The following is a 12,040-nucleotide window of genomic DNA, read 5'->3' as shown; positions in this document are numbered from 1 at the left end:
GCATAATTTTACACTTGTTTATATTGAATTGCATTTGCCATTTTTCCGCCCATTCACTCAGTTTGGAGAGATCTTTTTGGAGCTCTTCGCAATCCCTTTTTGTTTTAACAACCCTGAACAATTTAGTGTCGTCAGCAAACTTGGCCACTTCACTGCTCACTCCTAATTCTAGGTCATTAATGAACAAGTTGAAAAGTACAGGTCCCAATACCGATCCTTGAGGGACTCCACTTTCTACAGCCCTCCATTGGGAGAACTGTCCGTTGATTCCTACTCTCTGCTTTCTGCTTCTTAACCAATTCCTTATCCACAAGAGGACCTCTCCTCTTATTCCATGACTGCTAAGCTTCCTCAGAAGTCTTTGGTGAGGTACCTTGTCAAACGCTTTTTGAAAGTCTAAGTACACTATGTCCACTGGATCACCTCTATCTATATGCTTGTTGACACTCTCAAAGAATTCTAATAGGTTACTGAGACAGGACTTTCTCTTGCAGAAGCCATGCTGGCTCTGCTTCAGCAAGGCTTGTTCTTGTATGTGCTTAGTTAATCTAGCTTTAATAATACTTTCTACCAGTTTTCCAGGGACAGAAGTTAATCTAACTGGCCTGTAATTTCCGGGATCCCCTCTGGATCCCTTTTTGAAGATTGGCGTTACATTTGCCACTTTCCAGTCCTCAGGCACGGAGGAGGACCCGAGGGACAAGTTACATATTTTAGTTAGCAGATCAGCAATTTCACCTTTGAGTTCTTTGAGAACTCTCGGGTGGATGCCATCCGGGCCCGGTGATTTGTCAGTTTTTATATTGTCCATTAAGCCTAGAACTTCCTCTCTCGTTACCACTATTTGTCTCAGTTCCTCAGAATCCCTTCCTGCAAATGTTAGTTCAGGTTCAGGGATCTGCCCTATATCTTCCACTGTGAAGACAGATGCAAAGAATTCATTTAGCTTCTCTGCAATCTCCTTATCGTTCTTTAGTACACCTTTGACTCCCTTATCATCCAAGGGTCCAATCGCCTCCCTAGATGGTCTCCTGCTTTGAATGTATTGATAGAATTTTTTGTTGTTGGTTTTTATGTTCTTAGCAATGTGCTCCTCAAATTCTTTTTTAGCATCCCTTATTGTCTTCTTGCATTTCTTTTGCCAGAGTTTGTGTTCTTTTTTATTTTCTTCATTCGGACAAGACTTCCATTTTCTGAAGGAAGACTTTTTGCCTCTAAGAGCTTCCTTGACTTTGCTTGTTAACCATGCTGGCATCTTCTTGGCCCTGGCGGTACCTTTTCTGATCTGCGGTATGCACTCCAGTTGAGCTTCTAATATAGTGTTTTTAAACAACTTCCAAGCATTTTCGAGTGATGTGACCCTCTGGACTTTGTTTTTCAGCTTTCTTTTTACCAATCCCCTCATTTTTGTGAAGTTTCCTCTTTTGAAGTCAAATGTGACCGTGTTGGATTTTCTTGGCAATTGGCCATTTACATGTATGTTTAATTTAATAGCACTGTGGTCACTGCTCCCAATCGGTTCAACAACACTTACATCTCGCACCAGGTCCCGGTCCCCACTGAGGATTAAGTCCAGGGTTGCCGTCCCTCTGGTCGGTTCCATGACCAGCTGGTCTAGGGAATAGTCATTTAGAATATCTAGTTAGGTGTCATAGTTAGGTGTCATAGTTAGGTGTCTTTATTCGACCTCTTCCCCAGAGCTGTAGACAGAACCTAGAAGGCTAGTCCTCAGCCCCTATTATGACCCAGCACATATTCTATGAGAGAAGAAAAGAAACACAAGCGATGTAGTCTATCATATTAAAGTAACCTGCAACTCGGGGCACATGTGCAAATCTGGGTCTCCCAGGGAACCACCCTTTAATTTTTATTTATGTATTTATTACAATATTTATATACCACCTTTCCTCCAAGGAGTTCAAGGTGACATACCTGGTTCTCCCCCTTCTCATTTCATCTTCACAACAACCTTGTGAGGTAAAGTAAGGTGAAAGATAGTAGGGTCAGTGAGCTTCATGGCTGAATGGGGATTTGAACCCTGGTCTCTCAGGTCCTCCTAGTCCAACACTAATCACTACACCATACTGGCCATTTTAATAGGGAAAGTCCTTACTATTACTCAGTCAGAAGATGTCCACCTCTCCGATGATGTGTGCTAATGGATAACTGATAAATCTTCAGGGAAGTAATATAAGGAGATTGTAGGCAGAACCAACCAGGGCTAGAGATGAATGATATCATAACCTAAACTTGAGGAAATGTCTGCCAAGCAACAGATAAATAAACATCTCACATGGGGCCTTCTAAGAAAGGATATAGCGCTGGCTACTTGATAACCTTCCCCTTGGCATAGACCTCCAAGCATTAGGAATTACTGTACAGCATTTGCAGCAGATTAACCTTTGGCTCTCCAGATGTTGGTAGACTACAGCTTCCATCAGCCCTGACTATTGGTCATGCTGTCTGGGACTGATGGAGTCCAGTAACATCTGGAGGGGCACAGTCACTTCCAATTTAGCAAAAGATCAAAAGGGAGAGGTGGGATGTTTTCCCATTTTAAGACCACAAATGAATGGAATGCTTTGGTTAAGTCTTAAAAGTATGCAAATTAAGAAAATTGGCCTGTCCTGGGCTCCTGCTGGGAGGAAGGGTGGGAAATCAATCAATCAATCAGTCATAACCAACATAGGCTGAGTGACTTGTTTAACGTCATAACATCCCCTGTGAGATAGCCATTTGAATAGTTTTATCGTACCAAAATAATAAGGGTGAGAGTCTGGATTATCGTGAGGCCATCTACTGTTATGGTTGAACAGGTCTTTGGAACCATGAACTGGAATCCCACTGTTCTATTGACATAATGGTGGTGGTGGTGGTGGTGATAATTTCAGTGGAGCTGAGTGTCTCTTATCAATCCACTAGTCTGAAGGGTAGGCAATACCTTCAGTAGGAATACCTTTCTATGTTCTTGCCATGGTAGAACACAGAGAACAAAGCTGCTTTGTGACAAAGTAGGGTGGGGGACTCAGCCCAGTTCCAGGCCTTCCTTAGCCTCCTAGCTATGCATCCTTCTCCCCTTTTTGCCCAGAATCAGAGCTGCTCAGTGACGAACACAGATTGATTCTAAGATCTGTATACAGGGAGACACAATGGCCAACTTGTCTTCCATATGGGAAAGCGAGTGCAAGTTTCTCAAGTTTCTCAGTGTCATTCACAATGAACAACATTTGGATTGTTTACTTGAATGTATCTTATTACTTTAGCAATCAATAATCAAATGTGAATGAAATCACATATCCATATGCTAACCATTCACATATCATCTAAGCATTTAATTACATCTTTATATCAGACCTACTTTAACACTGGAATATGCAGCCTAGTTTCAATTGTAAAAGGACACAGGAAACTGCCTTATACTGAGTCAGACCATTGGTCCATCTAGCCCTACCTGGAGATGCCAGGGATTGAACCAGGGACCTTCTACATGCAAAGCAGATGCTCTGCCACTGAGCTACAGCCCTCCCACAGTGATAATATGGATATTACAGAGAAGAAAATCGGAATACGCTAAGCATCAGGTTGGGTTATATAAATCCCTTTTGTAAGCACCCTTGGAGTGTGAGATTTACCCCCCTTCTAACATTTTACTTCTATATGCATTTAGAGCTATCTTCAATTTTTATGCATACACCAGTACTGGAGTCAACCTCCGTAGGAAGGTGTCTGTATCATTTACATAGATTTGTTGATAGATGATACTATGAAAAAGACATGGGAGTTGAGAAATGAGCAGGGATGGCCCTTGTTCACAGCATACAAGGAAAGTTTCTTCTGTCATTTCACACTGATAGATGGAAACATAGGTCTTAATGCCAAAAATGGCCACTGCTGTAAAATAACTTTGTATTTTGAATAACTCTGTCAATTGACAGTTGATGGATGCCCAAAGGGTGAAAAGAGAAATGCATAAGCAATTATCTCTGGCCAAGGTAACTCTCCTAACCGACTGCCATGCTTTCTTTTCTCCCTTTAGAAATCAACGGGACCCAGATTTGCCCCACTTCTGTGATCGCTTTCCAGGAGCCCTCCTCAGATTTTGAAAATGTGCCCCACCTTCGCTATCTGCGCCTGGATGGCAACCAGCTGAAGCCACCAATCCCCTTGGACCTGATGATGTGTTTCCGACTCTTGCAGTCTGTTGTATTTTAAGCCTTGCAGCAATCGCCACTCCTCTGGGACTTTGGCTTTCTGCAGTGACTTGATTTCAGTCTATGTTAGACATGGGGACTCTATCTTATCACCTCTACCCTGACCTTGCTGCCCCACTGCCTTCTCTTTGCTGCTCCGTTCTGCTGCCTCCTCCTCCTCCTCCTCCTCCTCCTCCTCCTTCTGCTGCAGGAAGCTCTGCAGGTCTTGTTTTAAACAGCATCTTATGGAGTCTCCTAGGAGTGTTGCACACGTTCCTCTTAGTTATGTGTAGTATCCACAAAACTGCCATGAGTTACGGTAATATCGGCCTCTTATATACTGCTCCATAATTTATATAAAAAAGAGAGAAGGGAACATACCCAGACGCATCTAGTGCATGGTATTTGTGTGGTAATCTTTGCTGTCTGAAGTCTTCAGAGTTATCTGCACCCACCCACCTCCAACCAACAACATCAAGCTTATAAAAGCAGTTAGATTTGTCATACTTCTCAGGAGAGAAAACATATTCAGTCATTTAAATAAGTAAAATGTTAAAGTGCCATTTGTCTAATAATGATGCTGAATGAAGAAAAAAAGAATATTCAAATTTATTTATAGGTGATTGGCAATCATAGATACTGTGTTAATAGTTACACCACATGGTAATATATGCATAAAGTGCATAGCAGATTGTATACTGTGGGGCCATGTGAGGTACAATGAAGAGTGATAGAAGACTGATATTTCTCCTGTTTGCACTCTTATGGGATGGTACAGGTGATGCAGCAACATAACATGGAAACATAGTGAGTGACCAAATACTGTATAATGTGAGCTTCAGGATCTGGGCAATGGCACTTTTAACAGCACCATTTTAAAAGAATAATTGCTCATTCTGTTCCCCATTGTCGAAATCCCCATGGTTTTGCTGCTGTGACTCAAGTGCAGTATTAGAAACAAATTGCCACAAGATAGAATAGTGTACCAGGAGAGGATGATCCCATTGTCGTGATGATTTTAAGGATATAACCACACCTGCTGGGTTGTGTGCGTGTGTATTTTGTGTTGTTGTTTTTTGTATAATATGCCCAGGCCCCAGACCGTATCATGAATTGCTGATGCAATCTGTACCTCATCAGGGGTTAGGCTGCTTATCAAAGCTCTATTTTGCTTCACTAAATAAGTACTCACATTCGCATAACATTCCTTGCAATGTCTGAACAGATGTCACAAAGGAAATTGCTCCCCATTATTTAGGCAATGCCTCCCTTGAAGCTCTCAAGCATAATGTTGCTTCCCCCTCCAATAAACCTACTCAAGAGAAGGAACAACAGCATGCCAAAATATATCTGAGAGCAGCCGTGGGAATGTACAACTGAGCTGGCATGATACTCTCTTGGACTAGAAAGAATCAAGAGATATTGTTGCATTTGAAACCATCAAGAGATATTAGCAGTCCCATATGGATGGGTAGAAATACCCCTCCATTGTTGGGAGGTACAGCAGGGTGCACCTTAATCAGCACAATCAATTTGCTTTGTCCTTCATAATCCCCTTTTCCTTCCTTTGCTGTTCTGTGTGTGCTTTGTTCTGTGTGTGCACAAGAATAAGCATGTTCAATGATACTTTTTCACACAGCACATTGCTCAACTATGCTACAACAAGGTGTAATGATAGCCACTAACCTGGGCAGTCTTCAAAGGAAATTAGACAAATTCATGGAGGGAGCAAACTATCGATGGCTACTAGTCATGATGGCTTTATTACCTCTTAGCAGTTGTTGGGAATCATGAGTAGGAGATGGTTGTTGCACTCACACCTTGCTGGGGGTTAATGATAGACAGACTCATTAAAGTCCAGTCCACCTCAGTTCTCAGAGGGTCCATCCCATTCCATTTCCAGGCAGATTTTTAATGGGAAATCCTTAAAAATCCACCTGGAAACACACACTCTTTAAAAAAAGTGCTTAAGAAGTGATCTGAGGACTGTGCAATGTCTCCATTACAGCCCCTCCTCCAGTTTTACTTTAAAATTTCTAAAATAGGGTACCTGAATGGTTAGCATGTTGGGCTTCTTGTCACTACACGCTTTGAACGGACATATACCAAGTCCCCCTGGGAGCGACGGGACAATGATGCTCCATTGCTCTTAGGGGGAATTACATGGAAAAAATAGGACTGCCCCATGTAAGCACTTATCCTCCTTGGTCCTTTTTACTGCTGCTTTGCAGTAGCTTTGGCTTCACTTGTCATCTGAACTGGGATTCATGGTTAAGCTTTCTCCTCTCCAACCACAATCTGTAGCCAAGGTCTGTTATCCATCCTATTTCATGAAGTAAGGTTAAGTAATAGGTGCAACACAAGGATTTGAGCTTAAGCTGCCGAGACCCAGTATTCTCATCAGCAGGCCCTACTAATAAGCTGAAGGTTAGATGTTGCCCTCTTTTGCTCATGCAATCCAGGGCAGCTTCTGGCTTAATAGTCTTCATGGACTTCCCATATGGAAATATTGCATGAGGATTAGTCATTTACGTGACTTTTCCAGTGCTGTGTCAATGAACAGACCTTAATTTGAAAAATCTAGCATTCTGTTCAGAGATCCAATCAAGAAATACTACAGCCCCCAGGTAACATTTTAATGTGGAGGTGCTTGCATAATTGTTTTAAAATGTTAATCAGTGGACAAAAAACATTACATCAGAAGGGGACCCCAGTGAATTAACAGGGTGCAAGACTCTCCTATTCCGCTGACCTGTATGAATCACCTTCAGCACAAGGTGCAGTTCTCCTTCCCTAATCACTTGACACCTCCAGAGCTACTTTTGCTCTTCTTGCATCCATGACTCAGGCTCATTTTGAGCCTCATGATTTGCTGTGCCCCAGCAGCTGAGTTCCACACTGCATGTTCTCTAAATCCTTCTTTATACCCAAACAAATCTATTGTTTATTATCTTTTTTGCAGCTTGGTGAAACAAAACTCTGTGGAGGTTCTTGAAAGAAAACTAGGGTCTAGACCTGTACATAACTTCTTGAATTGAGATCCTTAAATCCATTTTCATATTTCAGCTCTTAATTCCAGGAGTGTTAATGAATCTCCACTGACTCAGAAATGCTGAGGATTTGTTCACTAGCTGTTCTCGGGTTCTCTTCTTCACTTTGGATTTGAACATTTTGTTATGCATTTCCCACTCCCCTAAGCTGAAAGGCAATGGCACAGGGTCTAGTTTCTTTTGAATGAGAGAACACTGGAGATGTTTGGTGCCTTTGTAATATCTGAAGTACAAATATACAAGCTGAGCATAGTGGAAACAAACAGAGATTTTTACAGCAGGCAGCAAATTCACTAACACTGCCTTAGATTCCCAGAGAGACTCCCTGCACTCCAAGGTGCTTCATCTTCAACCAGCAAACAGCTCCAAATTCTTCCTTTGTTTTCCTGATCCTCTCTCACAATTCAAACTGAAAACTGCCTGCAAGCTAATTCACTATTTCCCTTACTTCTGGCATCTTCTCAAGCTTTGATATGTATAATATTCCAAAGGCTAGAGAGAGACTTCCAGCTATCAGGGAAACTTCCCAGTCTTTAAGAATCATAAATATTATTTTGTTAAGGCCCTTGACAGCTCAGCAGTTGGACATTCACAGTAATCAAGAGGGCCTAGCTCAAAACGATAGGCTTTTCCTTCCTGGTAAAAGCTAGCTATACAGATAAAATCTCTTTGGGTCCAAAGTTCATGGCCATCCTGCTGCAATTGAAAATCTAAACAAGTGAATGCATGTGCCTTGCAAGTCCCCCTCTAATTTGATCATTGAGAAATATCTCCTTCACAAAACCTGCCATGATTTTTCCTGTTGCTCCACAAAACCAGCATGGAAGCACACCATTCTAAATGTAAATGGAAAATGGAAATGGACTGCCTTCAAGTCGATCCCGACTTATGGCTACCCTATAAATAGAGTTTTCATGGCAAGCGGTATTCAGAGGGGGTTTACCACTGCCTCCCTCTGAGGCACCACAGCTGCACAAGCCAGCCCCTTCCTTGTCTGCAACTGCCAGCTGGGGGCAACTGGGCTCCTTGGGACTATGCAGCTTGCCCACGGCTGCACAGGTGGCAGGGCACATAACCCCCGAGCCACTCACTGTAGGGGTGATCTTTAGCTGGCCCTTGACACCCAGGAGACACGAGCAGGGATTTGACCTCACAGACTCTGGACTCCCAGCCAGGCTCTCCTCCCCACTGTGCTATACCTGCTGCTAAATGTAAATGAAGCTGTGCAATCAGCAACCTACACAATCCTCTCTCTCTCTCTCTCTCTCTCTATATATATATCAGTCTCTGCTCTTTTCCAAACCACTGCTTGGGTGGAACCTTAATCCAAAAGCCCTGGAAGACAGGGGACTCTGGATTTTTGCCCCTAATGACCAAACAACCTCAGTCCATTGGACACCCTTCTGGATAAAACTCAGCATATCCCACTGGTACCCATGTTGGGGTTGGGCATGCTTGGGAATCATTTATTTTAATGGCAATGCAGGCATAAAACTTGCTTTTAATTTAACCTATCTATCTATCTATGGGGCCTTGTTTGGCCATCTGTTATACCAGTATAAACTAGCGTAACCCCAATGATATTTGTTGAGTTACTCTGGATTTATGCTTGTAACACTTAGAATATGATCTGCTGGTTTCTTTTTATATCCTATTAAATCTGTTGTGTAAGTTTGAACTTTGTTGGTGGGTGGGATGGTATGGGGCAAGAAACACTACCAAAATATTTTCCTCATTCTATCTTTCGTTTCTTCCAATGCCATTAGCAAGTGATAATGTTAGTCTCTATGCCATGGAAAGCTTCGCCTACTATTTTCTGTTAAAAGGCAAAAAGCAGGCCATTTTTCCCCTGATCAGTTGGCAATACTGTTTCATACAATCTAGACTACAATGACCATATATGTGTGCTCTGATTTGTTTGCAGGGAGATTAGATGGTGTTGAGTATTTAATGAGCATTCATTCTGATTTGTTTGCAGAGAGGTTAAATGATACTGTGCCAAAGCAAGTTTATCCCACACTTTCCACTTCATTTTCCTGTCATTTTCCTTATCACAAAAAGTCAGATCTTTGGGGGAAGCGGGTTTGTCTTGTAAGACCTCCAAATCAGCTTTAATTATGCAACCTGAATTTGCTGGTCTGTGAGTGAATCCCGCCCAAAATAGCCACAGCCTGGCAGCACCCTAATAAAGGGGTTCAGCAATGAATTGGTAATGGAAGTCACTGGTCTGTGAACTTTCTATAGACAATAAGGAGATTTTGCAGCTTTTTACTAGCCCTGTTTCCATCTTCCGCCTTTGACAGCAGCCTGTCATGCAGATACTTACTTAGCCAGTAACGCTCCCCCAACCCTGCTACCCAATACCATAGCTTTATCTCCATACAAGGAGGTAAGAGAAGAATCTCCACCTCCTTACATTTCTACATCTTGGCATGCTGCTAAAGATACAGTTTTTAACAACCATAACAATGTCACATTTCTCCTTCGAATTGTTAAAAAGCCTGTATGATCATTCATCTACCTTCTTGACAGGACATTGAAATCAATCAATCAATTAATTAATTGTTTTCAGGTTCTTCTCTGCTCTCATAGATAGCTGTTTCCCAGTTGTGTGTCAAGGCAGCATATAGAATATTTGTCACACAAGAAACAAATTAAGAGAGCTAATTAAAACAAAAAGAAAATTGCTAATGATGTTGTCAAACTGATTTCGTTTCTTATTATGCCATGAGTTTTGCCCGTAATGAAAATGACTACAGTTACCATGCAAGGTCTTAACAGTAGTATTATTTCTGAATGGGTTTTTTGCCTCATTGCCAAGGATATTCCAGTTCTATGCTCATGTGTATGATACAACACAAGTTACATACCAGTACACAGGTCGCTCTAGCATGGGTCAGATTGACTTCAAATTACTCGCAGGAGCTCTGTGTGTGATATATATGACATCCCAGTCTCTAGAAAAATCTGAATGTGTTTAGAAGCCTCCTAAGATCCGGAGACTTCTAGCTGTCTACAGCTTAACATAGTTGGAAGCCCCCTGCAGACCATGGTAGATATCATTGTGCAAAGGTCCTTTTTGCAAAGGCCCTTCCATGATCAGGCTGAATGTCTGAATATGGCTTACAGAAGTCTGCAAATAGGACCTTTTTTTATCTGACAAGTCAAAATTTGGGGCATAAAATTTCCCTCATAGCAGAGGCCACCATATGCAGCAAGCAAGCCAGACTGTATATGTTATGTCGTGTTCTTCAGCCTTGGATCCCCCGGTGTTGCTGTACTCTGTCTCCCATCACTCCTCACAAGCTTAGCCAATGGTTAGCTGATGGGAGCTGTAGTTCAACAACATCTGGAGACCCAAGGTTGAAGAACACAGTGATATAGGATGGAATGCTGTGACGTGGGACTTTGATTGCCCCAAGGCAAGCTTCATTTGCTAGTATATTTGTACGGATACTATTATTTATTTTTATTATTATTTAATTTATATTCTGCCCTTCCTCCTAGAAGGAGCCCAAAAACACTAAAAGCACTCTCTAACATCTTAAAAACAAACCATCTTTAAAAAACATATTAAAACATCTTTTAAAACATATGAAAACAAAACATTTTAAAAACATATTTTATAAAAAGCTTTAATAACATCTTAAAAAGAAATTCCAATACTGACGCAGACTGATCTCTACTTAAAAGGTCTCTACTTAAAAGGCTTGTTGAAAGATAAAAGTTTCAGTAGGTGCTGAAAAGATAACGGAGATGATGCCTGTGTATTATTTAAGGGGAGGGAATTCCAAAGGGTAGGTGCCACTACACTAAAGGTCCACTTCCTATGTTGTGCAGAACGGACCTCCTGATAAGATGGTATCTGCAGGAGGCTCTCATTTGTAGAGTGTAGTGATCAACTGGGTATATAAGGGGTAAGACGATCTTATATATCAAGGTTTTTGCTATTTCCACCATTTCATTTCTGATTACTGCAAACAATGAGCAAGAAAGACATACAAAAATTCACTGTCTGCAAATAATTTACAATGATTTATGTTCAATCCTTCAGTCCCTGCTAGGAAATGCATAGAACCCCTTTTATGTCCTCATACAGGTGCAAAAAACCACACCCCAGAATGAGTCCTTACAAGATTAAATGAGCTTGCAATGCTCACACTTATAAGTGACAGTTTTTCGGACTGCCTTTTATAGTACAACACCTAGCATCCCACTGAGGCATCTTTCAGTGTGATGTTATGAAATTTCATATTTTCTAACTTGGAAATGTCAATCGAGCAGCTCATAATGCTCATCATGCATAAGCAGGAGATCCCTCCCTTCTCTTGATAGCCAAAGCTGAGAGACAGGCTCGGGGGGGGGGGGGAGGCTTACTTCATTGGACTGCCACTGCTGGAACAGCCAACCAGAAAGCCAGGTAAGTGGATGGAGAGAGTTTGAAAGTTCACTGGGGAGAGAGTTTGGGGGGAGAGAATCAACCCATATGGTACTCCCAATGGCATCATAGGATGTGTGGAAGGGTCCAGTTGGTCCCAGAATTGGCCAAAGAGCAAACCAAGATATCTTTCAAATCTGTCAGAAGAGAGAATCATTTGGTTCTCTAAGCCTAGTTCTGAGCCTAACCAAGAGAGTTCACTCTGTCATTACTGTTACCTCCATCACTAGTGTTACCTCTGCTAACACAAAAGCAGCATTTGAGGATTAACATGGGCTAGAATTGATAGGTATGGAGTATTGGGAACATGTTTCTGGAATTGTGGCAAAGCATTTACACCCACATTCATCAGGGCACCATCA

The 12,040-nt window shown here is 41.8% G+C and overlaps 1 protein-coding gene across 1 annotated transcript in view; it reads left to right on the top strand.

Annotated features, from left to right (window-relative positions):
• PRELP (proline and arginine rich end leucine rich repeat protein) overlaps window positions 1–9,982 on the top strand; it is a 51,452-nt gene extending 41,470 nt beyond the window's left edge. Inside the window, exon 3 of the mRNA XM_061632245.1 lies at window positions 4,037–9,982. Coding sequence (XP_061488229.1) covers window positions 4,037–4,212 — 176 coding nt within the window. The 3' untranslated portion in view covers window positions 4,213–9,982. The remainder of the gene's footprint in view (window positions 1–4,036) is intronic.
• The last annotated feature ends 2,058 nt before the right edge of the window (window positions 9,983–12,040 follow it).

This window comes from Rhineura floridana, chromosome 6 (genome assembly GCF_030035675.1).
Source record: "Rhineura floridana isolate rRhiFlo1 chromosome 6, rRhiFlo1.hap2, whole genome shotgun sequence".
NCBI lineage: Eukaryota > Metazoa > Chordata > Lepidosauria > Squamata > Rhineuridae > Rhineura > Rhineura floridana.
This window is presented reverse-complemented; position numbering and strand designations above follow the sequence as displayed.